At 36.9% G+C, this 22391-nt stretch overlaps 1 protein-coding gene across 2 annotated transcripts in view; it reads left to right on the forward strand.

Moving 5' to 3' along the window:
- MMP16 (matrix metallopeptidase 16) overlaps positions 1-22391 on the forward strand; it is a 190242-nt gene that overhangs the window by 75666 nt on the left and 92185 nt on the right. The window contains exons 2-3 of one of the 2 annotated variants that reach the window (XM_027452438.3): positions 13821-13969; positions 21083-21205. In XM_027452438.3, the coding sequence (XP_027308239.1) occupies positions 13821-13969; positions 21083-21205 (272 nt within the window). The remainder of the gene's footprint in view (positions 1-13820; positions 13970-21082; positions 21206-22391) is intronic. The other variant, XM_027452439.3, reaches the window with a different exon arrangement.

Here is a 22391-nt window from a genome sequence, read left to right on the forward strand (position 1 = left end):
AGATCTACAGATGCATCTCATCAGATCCCATGAACTTGCACACCTTCAGGTTCCTTAGATCGTGATCTTCTTGTATAGTGGGTAGTTCTTCATTCTCCTAGTTCCTACCTTTGTCTTCTGTGTCTTGGGCAGTGTGGCTAGAGCACTTGCCAGTGAAGACTGAGACAAAAAAGTTGAGTACCTCTGCCTGCTCCATATCCCAGGTAACTAGGACTCCTGTCTCCTTTTGGAGAAGGCCCACAACTTCCTTTTATCACCAATGTACCTGTGGAAGTGTTTCGTGTTGCCCTTGATGTCCCTGGCCAGATTTAATTTTATCAGGGCTTTAACTTTCCTAATCTGATTCCTGGCTGCTCAGATGATTTCTCTGTATTCCTCCCAAGCTATCTGTCCTTGCTTCCACTCTCTGTAGGCTTTCTTTTTTGTGTTTGAATTTGTCAAGGAGCTCCTTGTTCACTGATGAAGGCCTCCTGACAATTTTGCCTGACTTCCTTATATGCATAAACTATATGTATATATATTATAGCACATTACACTACAGCACATGATTTAAAACTGTGCCCTTGAAGACATGTCAAATAACCATGATTTTTCAACTTAATTTTATAGTACTACAAAATTTCTATTTGTCTGATGTTGATGATGATGTGCATGACTACAGGCTTTAAGGAAAAATCCTAAATTACTGTTAAATCTTACTGATATGAATGACTCTCTTTTGAAATATGTGACTCGCTGCAATGATATTCTCAGAGCCTAAAAGGCTGTGATCATTTCCACCACTTTGAGACTTTGTTGCTTGTATAGGATGGTGATGGAAGTAGTTAGGCAGTCTTTATGAATTCATTCATAAAGAAATCATAAAATGCATTGCTTTGGTTGGTTAGCATATCTGTGTGAGGGCTTTTCTCTACTCCTGTGGAATCTAAAACAAGATAAACAAATCTGTAGGAGCTATGAAGCAAACTATGTTTTCTTGGTTGGTGTTCAGTTCCTTGTTTACTTTTAGAAATAATGAAATGGAAGAAACAACTCTGCAATGAAATACTGTGATAATAAGCACAGTTAAAATAGTGCCAGCAATACACACATGGATTAGACTAAAAAAAAAAAAACAAAAAACAAAAAACAAACAACTAGCTTGTAGGTAAGTTAGTGAAAAGCTATAGGGATCAAATATACCAATATCAAGGCAATCACAAAGTAGGGTTTATCCCTCAACTTTGGGTAATCTTCTGGAGTGTGATGAGAGAGTCATTTTTAACACTTGCCTTCCTTGAGACAACCATAGATGACAGTTGCATTTAGAAAGCATTTTATATGTTCCAAACCCTGTTGGATTCTTACAATGCTGGGCTGAGGAAAGTTTAGAAGCATCACTTATTCTTATCTTTGCTGCCAAGAAATCCAGTTAATTTTCCCAGGAACACATAATGGGCCTGTGGCTCAACCAGGATCGTTCTGACTCCAGCCTCATCATTTTTTTCTTTGATATATGCCAGTCAGCTGACCTGTCCCATGCTGTTCTGGCATCCAGGCATCTGAATAAACCCCCACAGTTACAAATGACAAGAGTCAGTAAAAAAGAGAAAGCAATCTAAACTCAGCAAAGATCAAGGATATTCCAGGTGTGAACACATAAGTAACCTTTCAGAAGATTCACAGAGAGAGACAGATGCAATGAGAAGCAAATGTTTACAGGGACAAATAAAATGACTTGTGGACTTATAGTGACGAGATCATGGGATATTGTGGGCAATCTCTGTACCATAAAATGTCTTTGATGGTTATCGAAGAAATAGACCACACTTCTTGTAAAATGTATTCTAGAAAACAGAGTGCTTAGCTATCAGGGAAAAAGTAGCAAAGTTCCACAAAAGTGCTTCCTTAGTTTGAGATTCATAAGTAAAATGTGCTGTAGAACAGATAAAGTAAAATGAGAGCTTTGTGGAGAATTAAATTCCCTGAATTTATTTTCATCTTTGAACACGAGGACTTGTTCCCTTAATCTTACAGCACTCTGCTAGATAAGTTGTTATCTCCAACACTGTCCCCTCTTTTTTTTTTTTTTTCCCAAGTGATTGTGGATGACAACTAAGAATTCCTCATTATTTTTCTACCTTATCTTGTTTAAAAGCTTAAATTACTCAGCACCTATTGTACATATAACACCTGCCAGTGTTTCTTTTATGCTGCATTTCATCCTCTTTTCACATGATCTTTACGTCTTTCCTTCCTCTAAATTGTTTCTTCATTTCACATTAAACTAGACAATATTTATTTATGATGAAGGAATTTACTCTCATTCTAGGTTTCTTAGTGTAGCACAATAGGACTCTGTAACATCTATATGTCTTCTACTGCATAAACACTAATAATTAGTGTTGTTCCCATGTTGATATTAACCAATTCTCTATCAGTCTTTTTTTTGTCCTCATGTTAGTAGTTCTTGTGACTTATGAGCAGAGAGGGTCCATAAAATTGTTCAGGAAAACAAGAATGTAGATATCTTTTTCCTCCTGGATAACTACTACTCTTCCCGTTTTGGAGATCTTGGAATAACATTGGGTACAAGCATGTAAGTTATTATTCCAGATGAAGACCCTTCTTCTCCATGAGGAGAGCATCTATCTAAGAAAATCAGTCACTAGAATAATTTGCACATAATTTTTTTTTTGTTATTTTGTTATATTGTTTATTTTCAATATTTGAACATAATTTGCAAGGGGTGTATTCTTAGCCAATGTTAGTAGTCTTGCATTTCAACCCAAAGTTTTGCTATGAAGTCACTTGAGAGGGGTTTGTTAGAATTGCTTACTTAAATTAGCCACCCTTGGGACAGATTCTTGTTTGCACCTATACACCTTTCCCTCTGCGACCTAAAATATACATTTACTTTAGGTGGAAATACTGTACACAGTAAAATAGTCTATCCTTTTGACAATATGAGAAAGAGCCTGGAAAAATTTTAGAGTAATTGTTACAAAAGACCTCAGGGGGAGGGGGGAGGAAACAAACAAGGAAACAAACAAACAAACAAAAATGCAATAAAATACCAATAAAGTAATACTTACCTAGATTTCTTGTCCCTCAGGGACTTTCCCCTGAACCAGTATGAACAGGTTTGAGCCAGTTTGAATAGGATTCTGCAAGTTCTCAGGATGCTTCAGTTTAGAATCACAGAATCACAGAATGGTTGAGGTTGATGGGCCCTCTGGAAGCCATCTGGTCCAACGTCCCTGCTCCAGCAAGGACAATTAGAGCAGGTTGCCCAGGACCATGTCCAGGCAGCTTCTCATGATCTCCAAGGAGGAAGACTCCACAACCTCTGTGGGCAACCAGTGCCAGTGCTCTGTCACCCACACAGTACAGAAGTGCTTCCTGATGTTTAGATTGAACCTCATGTGTTCCATCTGGTGCCCATTGCCTCTTGTCCTGGAACTACACACCACAGAAAAGAGCCTGGCTCCATCCTGACTACATTGTCCCTTCAAGTATTTGTATACATTGATGAGATTCCCCCTGAGCTTCCTCTTCTCTGGCTGAAGAGTTCCAGATCTCTCAACCTGTCCCTCATAGGAGAGGTGCTCCAGTGCCTTTATCATCTTCATAGCCTTTAAAGTATCAGATAAAACTCTTAAGCAATCATGACTTATACAGCCAGATTATTCAGCACAGCATCCTTAGCATTGCTTTTCAAATTTTCAAAGAAGCTATAGAAATTCTACTATGATGTAAGGATGGTGTTCCCTAACATAAGCTGTATGAAGGAGTATTTACATCTACTAGAACTGTTAGTTTTATTTGTGGGGTAGTCTTTCCACTGATCTGGGTCCATGCCAGACTTCTTCAGAGATTTCTATTCATGACTGGAGAAATATTCCTTGAGAAACTAATGAATAAGTTTCACATTCTACAGTCAGCTATAAATATGTATAATGTTATGGGGAATGATCAAGGTACAAAGAGTTTCTTTCCATGGCAAAGATTCGTATCGTAATCGTTATAACACTAACCCACTCCCTGTACAGACACTCGGTAAATGAAAAATGTAACTCCTGCCTTGGGAACTGGGTAATATCTGACCCTTGTTCCAAGCATATTTCTGAGTCTCTCAAGCACAGCAGTACATGCAGTTCCTACCTTTTCTACTTACTGGGAACCTCTTTCGTTACTGCAGCTCTCAAGGTACGTGTTTTTTCCATATTCAAGTGTGACAGTAAAGCAAAGAATTTAGCACATTTAAACTAAAATAGAATCATAAATATTGGGAAAACAGCAATCATTTTTTAATATATTTTGCCTATATAATTGTGCTGTATCTTTGGTTCAAGTCACTAACTAGGCAGGTCTTATGCAGTCTTGACTTGAAGTGGAATTACTCCTCACTGCAAGTGTGAGCTTTTAAAATGATCTCGGTCACCATATATTTGCATGGGGCAATTCCAGGCTCTGTCCCCTCTCTTCTGACTTCCTGTAGGAAATATACATGAACATGTACTGGCAAATGTGGTTTCATACTGAGACTTACATAATATGAACATTCAGTTTCCCACCCATTTTGTAGTGGGGCATAGGAAAAAAACCTATAAGGATATACATGTTAAAGCTGTGGAGATGCCTCAGATAATTTTAATGAACCAACTGTAGCAACACTGAACTAGAATCATAGAATCATAGAATATTCCAAATTGGAAGGGACCCGTAAGGATCATCAAGTCCAACTCCTGACACCACACAGGTCTATCCAAAAATTCAGACCATATGACTAAAAGCACAGTCCAAATGCTTCTTAAATTCTAACAGGCTTACTGCAGTGACTACATCCCTGGGGAGCCTGTTCCAGTGCATAACAACCCTCTCAGTGAAGAACCTCTTCCTGATGTTCAGCCTGAGTGTCCCCTGTCGCAGCTTGACACTAGTACCTCAGGTCCTATCACTAGTCACTAAAGAGAATAGATCAGTGCCTGCCCCTCCACTCCCCCTCATGAAGAAGCTGTAGACTGTGATGAAGTCTCCCCTCAGCCTCCTTTTTTTCAGGCCGAACAGACCTAGTGACCTCAGCTGCTCCTTGTACGTCTTCTCCTCTAGGCCCTCCATCATCTTAGTAGCCCTTCTCTGGACACTCTCCAATAGCTTCATGTCCTTTTTGTACTGTGGTGCTCATAACTGCACACAGTACTTGAGGTGATGCCACACCAGCACAGAGTAGAACAGGACAGTCACTTCCCTCGACCAACTACCAATGCTGTGCTTGATGCATCCCAGGATATGGTTGGTCCTCCTGGCTGCCATGACACGCTGTTGGCTCATATTCAGCTTGCTATCAACCAAAACCCCCAGACCCATCTCTGCAGGGCCACTGTCCAACATCTTGTCACCCAGTCTGTATATATAGCCAGGCTTACCCAGTCCCAGATGCAGAATCTGGCACTTGCTCTTGTTAAACTTTTTAAATGCAGTTGGTGACTGCCCAGCTCTCCAGTCTGTTCAGGTCTTTTTGTAAGGCCTTTCCACCCTCAACAAAGTCAACAACTCTTTCAAGTTTAGTATCAGCAGTAAATTTGCTCAAAACACCTTCTAGTCCTACATCCAAATCATTTATAAAAACATTTAAGAGAACTGGCCCTAAAATGGAGCCTTGAGGGACCCCACCGGTGACCAGCTGCTAGCCTGATGTGGCCCCATTTACCACAGACCTTTGAGCCCTACTCGTCAACCAATTATTCACTCATTGTCTGATGTTTTTGTCTACCTGTATACTGTACATTTTGTCCAGTACAATCCTATTGGAAACTGTGTCAAAAGCTTTACTGAAATCCAAAAAGATCAAAACCAAAACCAACCAACCAAACAAAAAAAACTGCAGCTGGGAGAGTGAGGAGTGAGAAGAGTGAGAACCAGCCCTGCAGACCCCAAGGTCAGTGCAGAAGGAGAGCAGGAGGTGCTCCAGGCACACAGCAGCAGTTCCCCTGTGGCCTGTGGAGAGGCCCGGGGTGGAGCAGGCTGTCCCCCTGCAGCCCATGGGTCCCACATGGGGCAGATCTCCATGCTGCAGCCCATGGAGGAGCCTCCGGTGGAGCAGGTGGATGTGGCCTGGAGGAGGCTGCAGCCCATGGAGAGCCCCCGCAGGAGCAGGCCCTGGGCCGGAACTGCAGCCCGTGGAGAGGAGCCCACGCAGGAGCAGGGGGTATGGGGGGAGCTGCCACCCCTGGAGGACCCGTGCTGGAGCAGTTTGCTCCTGGGGGATGAACCCCATGGTACGGAGCCATGTGGGAGCAGTGCTTGAAGAGCTGCTGCCTGTGGGCAGCCCCCGCAGGTTCAATTGGGAAAGGACAGCATCCCGTGGGAGGGACCCCATATCAGAGCAGGGGCAGAGAGTGACCATGAAGGAGCTGCGGAGACAAAGCATTAGGGACTGACTGCAGCCCTCTTTCCTTGCTCCCCTGCGTTACTCATAGGGAGGAGGTAGAAGAGGATGGGTGGGGGGGGGAAGGTGGTTTTAGTTTGTTTTGTTTCTCACTTCTCTAGCTTGTTAGTAATAGATAGTAAATTTCTTTAATCTCTCTATGCTGTCTGTTTTGCCCGTGACAATAATTGTTGAATGATCTCCCTGTCCTTATCTCATCCTCTGAGCCCTTTTTATCCCATTTTCTCTGCCCCTTGAGCCCCTTTCACCCTATTTTATCTCCCTTTTCCTTTTGAGGATGGGGAGTGAAAGAGCAGTTGTGGTGGAGCTTGGCTGCCCAGCTTAGTAAAACCACAACACTGGTCCACTATGAGCTCAAATCTACTGCTTCAAAGACTACATCTAAGTTTTTACTACAGTGTGGTCTGCAATCTAAATATCCTATAGGCTTTTTCTACTTTTAAGACCTTATTGCAAACTCTCTAATTCATATTAAAGATTACAGATTCTAATGTCTGAGACCATGCCAATGAATTAATTTCTGGGCATTTGTCACAATAATTCAGAAGAAAATAAATAATAATCTTTCCAGTTGAGGAAGAGTTAGGTCATCTGAGAACTAAATATTGTAAGTTGGTATTTTGTCTTTGCTTTGGCATGTGCGAAATGTGAAACAAGGTAGTTGCTTGGTTTGAAGGTAATTCCTTCTTTAATTTTGTACTGGGTCTGGCTGGAATGTTAACTTTCCCAGCAGCAGCCCATACAGTGCCGTACTCTGCACCTGTAGCTGGAACAGCAGTGTTATCACACCAGTGTTGTGTCTACTGCTGAGCAGCACTGGCACAGCATCGGGCCTCTCTCTAACCCTCCTAGGGGGTGGGCAAAAAGTGAGAAGAGAAACATCACCCGGGCAGCTGACCTAAACCAACCAAAGGGTTATTCCATACCATGTGATGTCACACTCAGCAATAAAAGGTGGAAACAGGAAGAAGAGGGGAGGGGTGGGCTCTCGTTATGAAAACGTTGGTCCTCCTCCCGAACAGTGGCTAGGTGCGTTGAGGCCCTGCTTCAAGGACATGGTCAATCATCGCTCATTTGTGGGAAGTAGAGAGTAATTTCTTTCCTCTGCACTTCCACATAGCCTTCATTTACTTTATTTGTTTATTTTCCTCCCTTCTTTTTATTTTCCCTTTCCCCCTCCCTTTTCCCCTTTCCCTTTTTATTTCCCTTTAGTTACATTTTTTAGTTCATAATAATCTTTAATTAATTATTATTATTATTTCCCTTTAATTAAATTATCCTTATGTCAACCCATGAGTTGTTCTTTGCTTTACTTCTCCCCCTCTTCATCTAAAAAGAGGGGGAGTGAGAGAGCGGTTGTGGGGTTTAGCTGACCAGCACGATAAAAACACCACAATTTAAGATCTTTCCTGCCCTGCTCTACAATTTCCAAGAAGTAGATTTATTTGTGAGCTTCAAAGCATTCCAGATTAATGTATTCTGAATGTGCAAGCTCAGTTTTAGTTGCTAAATATTAGTTATCCCAAGTTAAACCGTAGGTAGCAAACTGATCATGGCCATTAAGCTATTATGTTGTCTATCATAATTTGTATTCGCATTGTTAGTCTCTTCTGATAGACTAGGTTGGATTCTCATAGTCTGTTTGTTCTGGTATGCTTTTTGGGGGAAGGATGTCACTAAGAATTTTCTCTCACAACATAGTTACCATACACAATATATACTGTGTATACAATTATCTGTGTTCTGTAAATTCACATTGGTGTTAAAAAGGGTAATCATCAGTAGGGAATTGGTGGAATCAGAGATAAGAGGTAGGAAAACCAGAAGAAAATTCCCTATACTGCTCTGTGCAAGTGCTTACTTCTGTACTACTTACTCTGGCTATCTATCAAGTTGCCATTGAAAAGTCAGTACTGGCTGCAGAAGTTAGGCCTGCAACTAAAATGTACCATTAGCCATTAAAAACTTGCAACAATACAACATTGCTAGGAGGCAAGCATGGCTGGGACAAAAATATATATATATATATATATCGTTGATATATTATTCTTTAGATTCTAAGCATATTGAATCAGTTTCAATAGTACTTTATAAACACCAGGGCAGTTTCAAATGGTATCACAGTAGCAGTAACAAGCTGATATGCAAACTCTAAAGCAGATAGATATTAACTTTGTTTGGAAATTGCAGATTATTGCAGGGTGTACAATTAATTGGCCTACATGGAGAACTAAGCTGGCTATACAGTTACTAATTCTGAACTTGGCTTATTTATCTATATCATAGTAAAACTTTCAAGTTCTTTTCAAGGTGATATCAGCACCTAAACTGCTAAATCCTGTGGCGATCAGTAAAAGTTAGATTCCTAAATATATGTTTTTTGAAAATATAAATCTCCTCAATTACTCAGACATTTTAAATAATTTCACTTAAATTGTTTTTAGTAGAAGTACCTTAAAAAAAACACAAACAAAAACAAACAAAAAAAGTTTGAAGTTAAAAAATCTGAGTTTTACTCAGTACCTACAGGAATTTTGTTTTTATGATAAAATCTGAGAAAGGAACAAGAATACATGAATAATAATGATATGCAGCTGCACTAATGAAGGTATTCATGAAATTGTTTTGATCTGTGCTTTCTGAGCCTGTTTGATTTACTAAGGTTTCAGTTTTATAGAACATAAATATACTGTAGCTTATACTGTGCAGTCTTTAAGTAACGCTGATGATTCATTGATAAATTCTATCTTAGAAATCACAAAGCTCTCAGATACTCTTCATAATAATCTCACTTCTTAATCTTTTATTATGATATATTGATTGTCTTTGTTTCTGTAACCGTCTGGTGTCAACATGGTGTTTTTAAGAGTACTCTTTCTTCCCAAACTAGCAAAGATCTGAATGACTGAAGTCCACCACTGTATTTCATATATTTTAAATTAACCTATACTTTCTCCTTTAAAGTAGAAAACATACAGATGAATGACAAAGTGATATCTATTCTGTAGCTAAATTATTAGTATAGCATAGCGTTAGTAGCAGATACAAACAAAGATGAAAAGATCTCATCCTGTCAGGAGACACACAAACTATCAAAAAATCTTAGGCATATGGCTAATGACATCTTAAATCTGGAAGTTAATACAGCTCATGTTCTAAGTACTTATGGGTTCCACAGATTCTTGCAAAATCGGCAGTTCCCCTACAAACTCTTAGCGTTTCTCATTTCTTTACCTGTGAGCTTTGTTTACTTTATTTTTTTTCCTTATACTTATGGAAGAAATGAAATTATGTAGGGGGAATTCTTCTAATGCAAAAGGCACATGTAGAGCATGGTTTTATAATTTTAAAATGTCTAAATAAATGATATGTAAGTCTTGAAGTTCAATTAGTGAGAAAAAAATAGTTTTAGTTTAATTTTATTTCTGTACTTTTGTCCAAAACCAAACCTTTGAGTGTCCACATCCTTCTGAATTACATCTAACAGTCTTCAGTTCAAAATCCAGTGTTTGTTAATAGGACAATAAGAACCAATATACAAATCTAGGGCAAGCAGATGCTTAGTGAAGATAGATTTTAGTTTCTAGTTTCCTAGAAGTTAGTGTGAACAATGAAAAGTCTCTGAGATTAAACAAATGGCATTAATTTAGTTTATTTTAAAAGACTAGAGTGACTCACAGAAGAGAGTTCTAATACATAAAAGGCTGCTGCAGAGGGGAAAAGAATAATTAGTTCCCTTCACCAGGTAAAAATGAGAAGCTATAGGCTTAAGTTACAACAAGGGAGATTCAGTTCTGAGGCAAACCTCGCAGAGCATGGCAAAGCATTGTAATAGAGAGGGAAGTGGTGGAGCCTGTTGTCTTGTAGCTGTGTTTTTCTGTGGTTACCATAAGAGGTTAACATGGCTGTCAGATTGCTGCTGAATAAGGAAGCTTCAGAAGCTTCAATTGAAATAGTGGTATTTTATCTTCCTTTATTGTATAAAGAAATGTGAGATATCACTTATTTTGGAGTCCATGCAAAGTGTCTCTGTTGGCATCCCAAAGATTATGTGTTAGAAGGATGTACTTCACTAGTTCCTTTTTCCAGGACAAACAAGTTCCTCAAAATGATAAATGACTTGCTAACATTTTTGAAGTGTGTTAAGGCAGAGAGACATTTAATTTCATTACTGAGTGAGGGAGAAAGTCTTCTGGCCATAATTTCTTAAATAGGTTGCCTCAAAATTACAAGGCTGTGAGAAAATTGTTTTAATTTTTTCTCCTGCTGTGGCTGCCTCATTCTTTTCCTTTCTGATATTTTTGCCACCTTTATATTCTGGACTTAATTTTAAAGTTAAGTTTTTCTTTCCTAGTTCCCAGCATTTGGACTGTATACAATGGAGTCTTAGACACATATTTCAGTCACCTCGCATACTGATCCAAGGTCCTTCAAAATCCGTTAGTAAAAAATTGGGAAATCTGAGGAATGACACAGAAACCAGATTTGTTGTCTCTTGTCTTGTTTCATGCTGCACAATACTACAGAACACTAATAGCTTTTAGTAGTATCTGAGCTTGCTTTCAGGCATTCACTAGTTATTAGCCTTGGAGGCCAATTAGTCTGAATTTTCAGAAAAAGGAACTTGTTTTCAGACTGTCCTCTGACTTTCCAGTCATACTGTGTCCTTTATTTGCTATTTTGAATTGTAAGGGAAGAGCCAGGTGGTCTACTTCCTTTATTCAACATTAGGGAGTGATTATTGGGTGTCCTGTATTTTTAAAAGGGAATAGGCTCCTGCTGTTTCTGAGCCACCTCTTTTTCTTTTTCTCCTGTGTCTGCAGTAGTACTGTTCTTAATTCCAGTTTGTCCACTCCTCTGCCTTTCTTTCATGAGCAGTGTTCCCCAAGCCCTTTTTTCTCTCTCTTTCTCTCCTTACACCCTTTCTAATTTAGGTATCTGAAACTTCAGCTTCTGGTAAATCTGGTAAATTGTAACCCCATACCCATCTCCTTCAGTTTGCCACAGTAAGAATGTTTTTCAGTGGTGATAAGAGGTCTCTCAAGCCTACCAAGGAAATTTTTGTGCTCTTAACACACAAAAGAAAACTTTATGGAAAGCCCTACTGTGTGTCTGCATACCAAATTAATGCTGGCAAGAAGGTGGCATCAGTTTTGGGAGCAGTGATATGCTGCTCAGAATTATTTTTCTTCCTCAGGTGATCATTTGTTTTAGTATATTTTGACATTCTCCTTGTCTTTTCTTCAACGGCTTGATGAATCTCAAAGTAACCCCATCCTTAAATATATTATTTGTAAGTACTAATTCAGAGGAACTCTACAAATTACCTTGAAATCAACCCACTCTGCATCAAACTAATTTGTTACTTTCACGGTTACATTTCCATGTATTATATCTTGCCAATCTTCTACCCCAAGCTGGCCTTTCAGAGCCACCCTCCAGTAACGGAAGGAAAAGCAGACTTCCAGCAGAAAATGACACATAAGCTAAATGGTGTGATGACACAAAATAATACAAAATGTAAAGTTCTTAAGTTCATCCTTGAAGCTGAAAAGTGCAAGAGGTCAGGAGAATACAAAATTGGATGTAGCTATAGATTGTAATTGTTCAGTTTAATGGGAAATAAGAGCATCATTCTATTAAATATAATTCTGTTCTTATTCTGAAGGGCTCCTGTATATAGAGATAGTGTGAAGGTGACAGAGGTTAGGCTACATCTTAATGCTGTCTGTATTGTGTCTCCCCATTGTGCAGAGCTCACAAACATTTTTGAGATTGTGTATGTCTCTGGATATGTAAACCTATTTAAAATAGAAATATCCTAGTTTAAAACCTGAAAATTTACCCTATCTTTAGTGCTGGTTTGATCCTTTAATTGCACTATGCCGAAGTTAACTTATAATTCATGTTCACTGCGTAGTAAAGTTAAACATGACAACAAATTTTTCCATCTTGAGGTACTTCTCTGGAAAGCTTAGGGTATTGTTTAGATATGTAAAATGGAAGTGAACCACAAACATGATTATCTTTCTATGGACAGGACTCTGCAAGCTAAACTTAAGGTTGAAAATTGCTATTGCATGGTTTGGTGTCAGGATGTGTGTAAACTGTGTGTATAAACAGATAAATAACCCAGCAGCATTGTATAAGGTAGACAAAGCCCATGGCACACTTATAAGGGGAGAGTAGGTGGATAAAATTTATTAACGTAACAATTCTGAATCCATGAATGTGATAGATCTGAGAGAGGTGACTGAACTTCTTTATTCATTTAAGAATGGAAAAACTGATTTATGGGGTTGCATGTGCTTTCTTACTGTGGAGAGTGAAGCTAAAGGAGGACAATTTAACCATTTATTGTGTAGTGGCAATATGCACACTTTTCATTGTAGTGAGTAGTTCTACTCAGATGAGAAGCAAAGACGTTTTCAAAGATATATCAGTTCTCTCATCAGCTTAAAAGTCTTACACTGTTTTGTATAGGCTGGATTTTGAGAATGCTTCAAAACATTAGGGATAACTGCAGCTACTCATTTGTGAAACATTGCCTTGAGAGGACAGCATGTTTCAGAGAGTTTTTCCAGGTGTACTAAGATATTGGCTGTAATCCACACAGCTTTCAGTTATTTGGACCATGCCCTCTCCTTCTTACTTGTACACAATTATGAACATAAAGAGTTGGCACTAAATCTATCTGGATCTGAAAAGGAGGATCCTCTTACCAGGGAGATTCCTGTAAGCGTGCATAGACTACTCCTTCCCTCTTTCCCAGCCACCTGCTTTGCTTATGAATATGTGAGTTTTATATTCATCCTGGAAAATGAATCTCTTCTCACCCTCTCTTTCGTATTCCTTGAGAGTAGATAACAATGCAGTGTAACTGTGTGAGAGCTATTGTGGATTTATTATAGTTGGTAAATATTATTATGTATCTGTTGGACAGTCAATTATATGTGGCATATATTGTAGATTTTACATTTTGCCTGCTTTAAATTTTTTTTAAGTGCCTACAGCAAGGGATAGGTGGTTAAATTGTAATTTCAAATAAATAAGTACATTAAAAAAATAATTGAAGGAGGCAGTTTCAGATAATAAAGAGAACTGGCTCCTGGGTAAAAAACACTGTAAGTCTGGGAACAGCAGAATCTTTAATAAAGGAGAAGAAATGAAAGGCCCAAAGAGTTTCTTCTCTGGAAAAAGAAGAAAAAATAAAAGGCAAAAAAAAAAAAAAAAATCCGAAGACCCAAACCTCCAATAAACTAACAGGATTTAACAGGATTTATGCTTGATGAACCAGAAACTTCATTATATATCATACAAAACTAATTACAGGGGAACACTTTATTTACCTCTAATTTCTATTTAATAGCCACTGCACTTGTCATTGCAGGTATGGTTACAAAAGTATGGCTACCTTCCACCAACTGACCCCAGAATGTCGGTGTTGCGCTCTGCAGAAACCATGCAATCAGCTATAGCTGCCATGCAGCAGTTCTATGGCATTAATATGACAGGAAAAGTGGACAGGAACACAATTGAGTAAGTAACTGGTACTGAACTGCTCTTGACTTTTCTGTTGCAGGAAGAGTAAAATAGAAATGGAAAAACTATATGGCAAATGAAGTAGGGTGACCCGGATATCCAAATAGCATTGCATATTCAGATGGGGAGCAAAAATGTTTCTGCCTCTCCTTGACTTCTTTTATTTTCATCTTGTTCTGCTTTATTTTATAATAGGAGATAGTCAGCTGTCAACTGCTGCCTGCTTTTGTGCCCATGATTCTAAAGAAAATGTTTCAGGCTTAATTAAAGAAAAGGAAGATTATCCATGTAGAACTGGAGATATCTTTTTGAAACTGCCAAGAATTCACTAAATGTTTCACAGTGGAAAATCTTTAGTGTAAATTTCCTTATCCTCATTACACACAAAGACACACAAAAGATAGCACATTCCACTGGTTCATTCATTTCATGGTTTCCAGTAACAAAAGACCACGTGTGCTAATTTTCACGTGCAGTAAAACTGGATTAGTTTTGCATGCCCTCTGCAATTCTGGTCATGTAAAGGAGGCAGCATATGATTTTGCTGAGAGACTAAACATGGCCAAATGCTGTAGAAGGGGAGAGATTGAAAGACTCTTCCAAACGGCTCTATGCTATGACAAAATTTAGAAATGTGCAAAGATGCAAAATAGAATGAGTATAATAGAAGATGCAAAATAGAATGAGTATGAAGAAAACTTATTTGAGGGTAGGAGTTGAAGTGTTGGACTCATTCCAGGTAAAATGCAATGAAGGTAATCTCATGATTTTAGAAGAAGTAACTTTACCTGAAAAGCAAACAACAAAATAACACTATAGAACAATAACAAAATAACATATCCAGCATCACTTTATTGACATATGTTTCTACTGCTTCTCAAAAATGTTTTGTTTTGTTTTGTTTTTTGGGGAAATCCTCTTTAATTTCCCACTTACTAGCCTCAATCTGATGTCATCTTTTGTTACTCTTTTCTGGCAAAGTAGCTGACATGAATGATTATTCAATCATTTATGGTTTAGGGAAGAGTCTACCTAAAATGCTGGCAGGATTGGAAAAATCATTTTATTCCACTGGCACATGCATTATTGCATTGAAAAGCAATAAAGCAAAACAGATTTTAGGGCTGCCCTAAAGGGAGGTGAGTTGATCAGACATCCCTCAGTTCTGGAATTTAAAGGACCTTAGAACAGACATTGCAATAGCAGTAGGCTCAAGAAACGCCCTGTGAGAGAGCCATGTGCAAAGATATGTTTATGGTCCAGCCTGCAGGTTGTAAAAACTGGGCTCTTTATTCACCTTGTGATCGATCTTTGAGGGGAGAGTGCTACTACACCCAGCACTAGTAGTCTTATAAAGACACATTAGTGGCAGCTTTGTAAGAAGCAATATATTTCACTAAAAGGAAAATGATCTGTTCAATTAGCAGTACAGAGAACCTAGAAAGTGGTAAACGAAAGGAAAAGGGGAGGCCATCTCTTGCTTTAGAGCATCAGTCAGCAAGTTAAAAACAAAAACTAAAACAAACAAAAAATATTTAATTGCAAAAGGAAGTACTTTATGTTTTCTAAACTGGGAGTGTTGGGCAGCATGCCAGAAAGATTGTCTTCATTTCTTCTGTTAAATAAGAGACAAAGAATACAGCAGTCCAAAAAACCCATTTTATAGTTCGGTGGGTCTGAATCTTCCAAACACGAACCTTCCATTCTTTTCATACATATTTTTCTTCTCCACAGAAAGATAGACTAAAGCATGGTGATTCTTAGGTACATATAATTAATGCTTTATGAATTCCATGTTTACTTACACATTTGGAGTTGTATTAACTTGAGCCAAGTTGGGAACAAAACTGATTCTTAAAGACTTGTCACATTTGCATTAGTCTTGAGAAAAAAAAAAAAAAAATTAAACTAAAGTGTGGCCTCGAGTTACCATCAGCTAACAGCACTGAATATTCTAGTGAGAAGTGGCAACATAGCAAAGGATATATATTTTTTTAATTGTTCATTTATGGCAGTGATTTGTAAACATTTGAAATAATTTTCACTTTTGTCTATATATAAAGAGAATGCATACTCTCTTTTGACTGGAAAAGTTTGACAGTTTACCATTTGCTTCTCTTTGATTATTATGTTATAATCTCATGCAATGCTGGGATTACAAAATAAAGACTGTAGCAGGAACCTCATAGAAACATGTGCTCATCTTGTGCATACCTGCTTCTTTAGCATGTCTGGAGAAGAGATTACAGTCTGCCTCTTAGTCTGCAGAAGGATGAACAATTAAAAGAAATTACTATAGTAATTTGACAGGAATCGACTATGGCAACATGAGCAGAGAAATAATGTCTTGCAGCAGCAGCATCAAAGTCTCCTGGAGGAAATTTGTTGTTCTGAGAAACAGTTAATCCCTTAATGAGTATTTCGGCATGCATAAATATGAACATCTTGCCCCTACTACTCATAATTCACTTGTTTTTGCTGTATTTTTAAATTCGTTTCCCAAGTGATTTGAAAAAAATGATACATGTTTTTTGCTGGGGATATGGAAATATGAGTGGTAGAAATAGATACCATCATAATGACATAAAAAATGAGGGACATTCTGAATAGAATTATTAGAATGGAAAATGAAGTCAAAATACTCTGATATTTGCATGGGGTGCAACAATATTTTACGCAACTCGTTCATATATTACCAAACTTATCAATGACAATGACCCACCAATCCAAAAAGAAAATTATGAAAATGGACCCACAGTTGGCTTCTTGGTCTTTCACATTCCTGAAACAAACATATGAAGCAGAGGAAGAGTAGTTGCTGTCTTTTCTTAAAACTTATACATGTTTATTTCCAACATGTGTTTTGCAGTTTAAAGGGGTACATTACAAACCTCTTGGTATACAAATAGAATGGTAGTATATAAGATGCTGAATAAATCTCTGTGATAGTAACAAAACATTCATTTTATTTTAATGTCATCCTTTACAAATAGGTGGCAAATGTGGTCACTTTAGTTCTCAGATGAACTTATAACCAAGTTCCATATATATATAACCATATATGTATAACCAAATTATAACTTATAGGTTATAATTAAAATATGTTTTATTTCAATGAGCAGTGAATTATAAATTTTGAGCTGTTGAAGTCATATCAGTAGTCTGTTCTATTGGTTGTTTTGTGTTGTTTTGTGTGTAAATGTTGTTTTATGTGAAAAAAGTATATATAAATTCTTGTTGCCTCCGCAAACATTCAGTACCTTGCTGAGAAACCATTCTCAGTCAGAGTGTTGAAATACCTTACACCATTTTTTAACTGTTTTCTGTTACATAGAGGAGTGCCTGTACTGATAGTAAGAAAACAATAGGGAAAAGTAAAAACGTTTAGAAAACACATCTCTCTTCACAAGAAGTTTCAGGGTGCCATTAAGAAGTTATCTGAAATCAGTTTTTCCAGCCACTGAGTCAAATTGGATTTTTGGTGTTCTCCCTTTTTATTTTCCTTTTGTGGTATTGGAGTTTGTTTGTTTGTTTGTTTGTTTTTTCCTAAAAGACCACTTCCAACCATTTAGTTTCTCTGACTCTCTCTCTCTATATATACATATATAATAACCATTGTACAGTTTTGATGAGGAATAAGCAGGGAAAATAAATAAAAGATGGCTGTCAAGAGTTGGACTTGATGATCCTTAAGGGTCCCTTCCAACTCAGGATATTCTATGATTCTATGATGCTATGATTTTTTAATGTTTTGACTCTGCTTTAAAACAAAGTACGACTTTTCACAATTTTTGCTTTAAAACAAAGTACAACTTTTCACAATTTTTGCTGAAGACGGTGAGGAAGGAGAAAGATTTTCTTCCTCTTATCCCCCAAAGATATGATAAGGCTTGAGTTATGAAAAGTTCATTTCTCTCTCCTGGAGAAACGTTATAATTTTGCTGCATATTTTTATTTTAATCTTTTCAAATTTTCTGTGAGTCTAAGCTGTTTTAGTTCTCTTGACATATATAGCTCTTCAAGCTTTAAACTAATGGACCTAAGAGAAGAATTTGATGTAAGATTTGATGTCTACAGATAGAGTACATTAGTCACAATTAAGCCTCTTTATTGAGTACCAATAAAATATTAATATTGAAGGGCTGCTGCATAAAATATTTCCACAAGTTCGGAAACAAACATATGAAGGAGAGGTAGGCAGTCATTACCAGTGTGCACCTTTTAAAATAAAATAATATATATATTAAATAATTAAATTCCAACACACAATCAAGAACATGGGAAGCATTGATCATATTATGCTATAAGCAGTATATTCAGAAGAAGATAAAAACGAATGTTTTATACATCAATTATCCCTCAGATGGAAGAGCACGTAACACAGTAAGTATCCACAGATTTCATGAGCATTAATGATTACGGACAGAAGCCTTCCCCACAGTCAGAGTAAGACCTGTTAATGTTTAAGAAACTATTTTTAGCATTAATAAAAAAAGAGAAAGTGAAAATTATGTGCCAGAGATTGTTAATATTTTGCCTCATTTCTGTACTAGAAAGGACTTGACTCCATTACTAACAACTTAATAATTTTTTTAAAACTCCGACTGCCAAATTTAGCTCAATTAGTATCTGGGTAATAGAGCAGGTGACAGTCCAACACTTCAGCTGCATTAAACAAAGAAAATTACATCTTTCCTGAAATTTTACATGAAGATAACTTGCTGAAAGCTAGTGAGCCACTTGTGCAAAGGCATCCATTTACATTTACATTGGGATTCATGCTGTGTACAAACCACAGTCCCAGTCATTGTATAACCAACAGTAAGAGTATCAACAGGCCACACAGAATGACAGCATGGAACATCCTCTGCCCGTTCTAACAAGGATGAAAGCTTGACAGGCTGCACAGCACTTCTGATAGGTACATGCCACTTCAAAGTCAATGGAAAAACAAATTGTGACTGCTTAAATTTCAAAATTTGTTCAAAATTTGGGACTATTGTTTTGTTTAAAATTGTTTGTTAGTATTTCTAGTAAAATAATATTATGTTGAATTCTGAGTCCATGCTACCTACTAGTCTTGTTTTGTTTGTTTGTATGTTACTTGTTTGTTTTGGTATTAAATCTTAAGCATAAAAAATTTTATTCTAACTTTTTCTGGAGGAGTATTGAACTTTGGAAGTAACTTGAAAGCTTGTTTCAGTAACAGCTTGTTTGTTTGTTTGTTTTTATTATTATTCATCTGTGTGTGTGTGTGTATGTGTTTCTTTATTGCTTGCTACTTTCTTTTGATGTAGTGCTGATCCTGTGAAAACAGGCTGAGAGAATTGATATTGTTCAGCCTGGAGAAGAGAAGGCTCCAGGGAGGCCTTATAGTGGCCTTCCAGTACATAAGGGGGAGCCTACAGAAAAGCTGGGGAGGGACTCTTTGACAGGGGATGTAGTGAAATCCATGGATTTATGAAAACAAGTGTGTCTGATTTCACTGAAATTCAAATTTCATTATCCCATCTCTAAAAAGTCATTCCATATGCAATATAGTCTGTCCCGTAGTAGTAGTTATCAAACTTCCAATATGCATCTCATTCCTTGAGTACAGAACTGAAGAATCAGTGATTTCATTGAATTATTTACTATACACATATATATACACTAGTACTATATATATGTATATATATAAAATAGTCCTTTGCATTGCAACCATTCCACATTTTGTTATGAACAAAACAATAACATTTCTTTATTATACATATATTTAACTAAGAATACCTACAGGAAAAGATTAAATAAATTGGCTGGTTTCTTTTTTTGTTTGTTTGTTTCTTTAATTATTTTTTTTTAAGTTTTGTTAACTGTACATATTTTTAAAAGTATCTATATTCTAATTAGATGAAATTTCAAGTGACTTATCATCCAATCATAAAGCTGGTGTGTGTATATATTTACAAAACAATGCTTAAATGCCAGTTTAATGGTCAGAAATTCATCCGTGCAAGCCTGAAGAACATTACCATTGTTGTGGTATATACCATAGGAAAACTGCAGCTTTCACATCAGTAATTATCTGGCATGAGTAAAGTCAATGAACTGGAAAAGTATCAGGGGAGTCTTTTACTTATATAATATAAGTCTCATAAGTCTTTTACTTATACAATAAAAATGTCTTTAATCTTACTATCATCCTGGTTGTGCTGCAGATATTCAGTTCACATAAAATCACCATTTCTGCTGAGGTTTGTTACTTCTAATCAAACTAAAGCGTTTATACTTCAAGCAAGAAACAGTTCTTTTACTAACACTTCTGTTGAACTTATTCTTTTGAATAAGACATTATTGTAATTTTGATAAGTTGGAATGCTGACAAATTTGAGGTGTTTGAAATATTTGAATACTTTAAAACTTTGAAGGCCATTGCAAAAACAGCATTTCTGTTGAAAGCCTAGTGCTATGGAAGTCGTTGCTTTTGTTGTTTGTATATTAGATATTTTCAACTTGATTCTGTGCAGAACTTCAAATATTCTTAAGCAGAATTCTTGTTAGATATCTCCGCTAGTTATTTACAGTTGTGAATAGAGCTGGTACCCTTCCTTGTGTGGAAAGACAGTGACATACATGTAGTAGGAACATTTAATGAAGATCTTAAAATTATTATGATGTTAGAATGTTTCAATATGCTGAATTTTAAAAAAAATCTGGCAGTAGTAACTAGTGATTTGATTAAATTTGTGTATGTATACTTTAACTTCACCTCCAGTAAGCAAGCCAGTAACACAGATAAGAAGTACTTTGAATGAATCAGAATAAATTACTAATTCTGAAGCACTTGTGAAGTCTTTGTTGAGAAGTTGTAGCAAAAGAAGGGAAAAAAAAAGGGGGGGGGGGGAATAAAAACAAATAAATTTGTTTCTGAATGCCATGAGATGCAATGAAGCTCCACAAAATATACATCAAGTAGCAAGATAACTGTTCTTCTTGTTAGTCATTTTTGCTTGTAGACACAAAATTGATCATACTCTAACTTCAAAAAAAAGTTTGATATCTTTATTAATTGAGTGCAGTGATTATGATTTTTCTTTCATGCTGTTTCAACTGTGGTGCTGTTTCTTGCAGCTGGATGAAGAAGCCTCGATGTGGAGTGCCTGACCAAACACGAGGTAGCTCTAAATTTAACATTCGTCGGAAACGATATGCGTTAACAGGACAGAAGTGGCAGCACAAACATATCACTTACAGGTACTAAAAATACTAATGTAGATTTATAAATCCTACTAGTAGCACTGAATTTTAATTAAAAGTAAATATGAGGTTCTGAAATATTTTTCAATGTTTCAAGAAGTTTGTTATTAATACGTGATGTAAAAATGCTGATTTGAATACCTCTTGGATAAATACATATGTAGTACCTAAGAACCAGGGGATTTTCCTGGATTAAAATTGCATGCATTTAGTAAGCACTAAATTCTCAGAAGCTTTCAGCATCTAATTCACACCCAGTATGTCCTTAACCTTACCTTACAACCCTCTTGGCAGCTTCTCAGAGAACATTTCTCTGAAAGTAGGAGCACTCTAATGAAACTGAGATCTCTAATTTAAGTATGTAAAATAGGTTATTGAAGGAAGTCAGTCTCCGTAAAATGTAGGTGCCTACAGGTCTGTTCTGAAGCACCAATGAATTTGATTACATTTTCGTGAGTCACTGACCTAACCATTTCCTGCTTACCCAGCAATGAGTATAGGGATACATGGGGGCTGTACATCTTTGTAACTCATGAGTCTGGCACATACTTTACACAGTATATTGCCTATTCTGTAAAATCTGATCTTTCCAGGGAAACTTAGATCCATACAGTGTACTTGCCAGAGTTCTGTCAACCAAAGTAAATGTCATGTATGTAATGTAGTATGCATAGTTTGTCAACAGACTGATTCCCACACAGCCTGTTTGAAAATTTACACATCCCCTCTGTGATTTCTGTACTATCTAACAAGAGTAAGTTACAAGGGATAAACCTGTTTTTAAATTCACTGACTGTTACCTATATTCATAACTCCATATAAGCATAAGATTTTAAGTACATAAGCTCTAATGGTCATATAGACTGATCTTCATGGAACTGAGAAGAGAGTTTTATTAGTAACACTATATCAATTCTGTGGCTTATGTTTGAATTGTAGAATTTTATTTAAGGCATTAAACGCTGATATTACTTCAAGCAATAGAGAACTGACTACCTTGTGATTAGTATGTTGCACTGGCTTATGTTCTTTATTGTTTATGTAACAATAAAGAAATAAGAAAATATAATGTAATAAGAAAGCACTTCTATCTGCATTTTAAAATTTAAACATAGCGTGTACATGTATGCATACATATGAAAAGAATTCAGGGTCATCTAAAAATGCTTTTTTTTTTTTCCCA

The sequence above is a fragment of the Anas platyrhynchos genome, chromosome 2 (assembly GCF_047663525.1).
Source record: "Anas platyrhynchos isolate ZD024472 breed Pekin duck chromosome 2, IASCAAS_PekinDuck_T2T, whole genome shotgun sequence".
Lineage (NCBI taxonomy): Eukaryota > Metazoa > Chordata > Aves > Anseriformes > Anatidae > Anas > Anas platyrhynchos.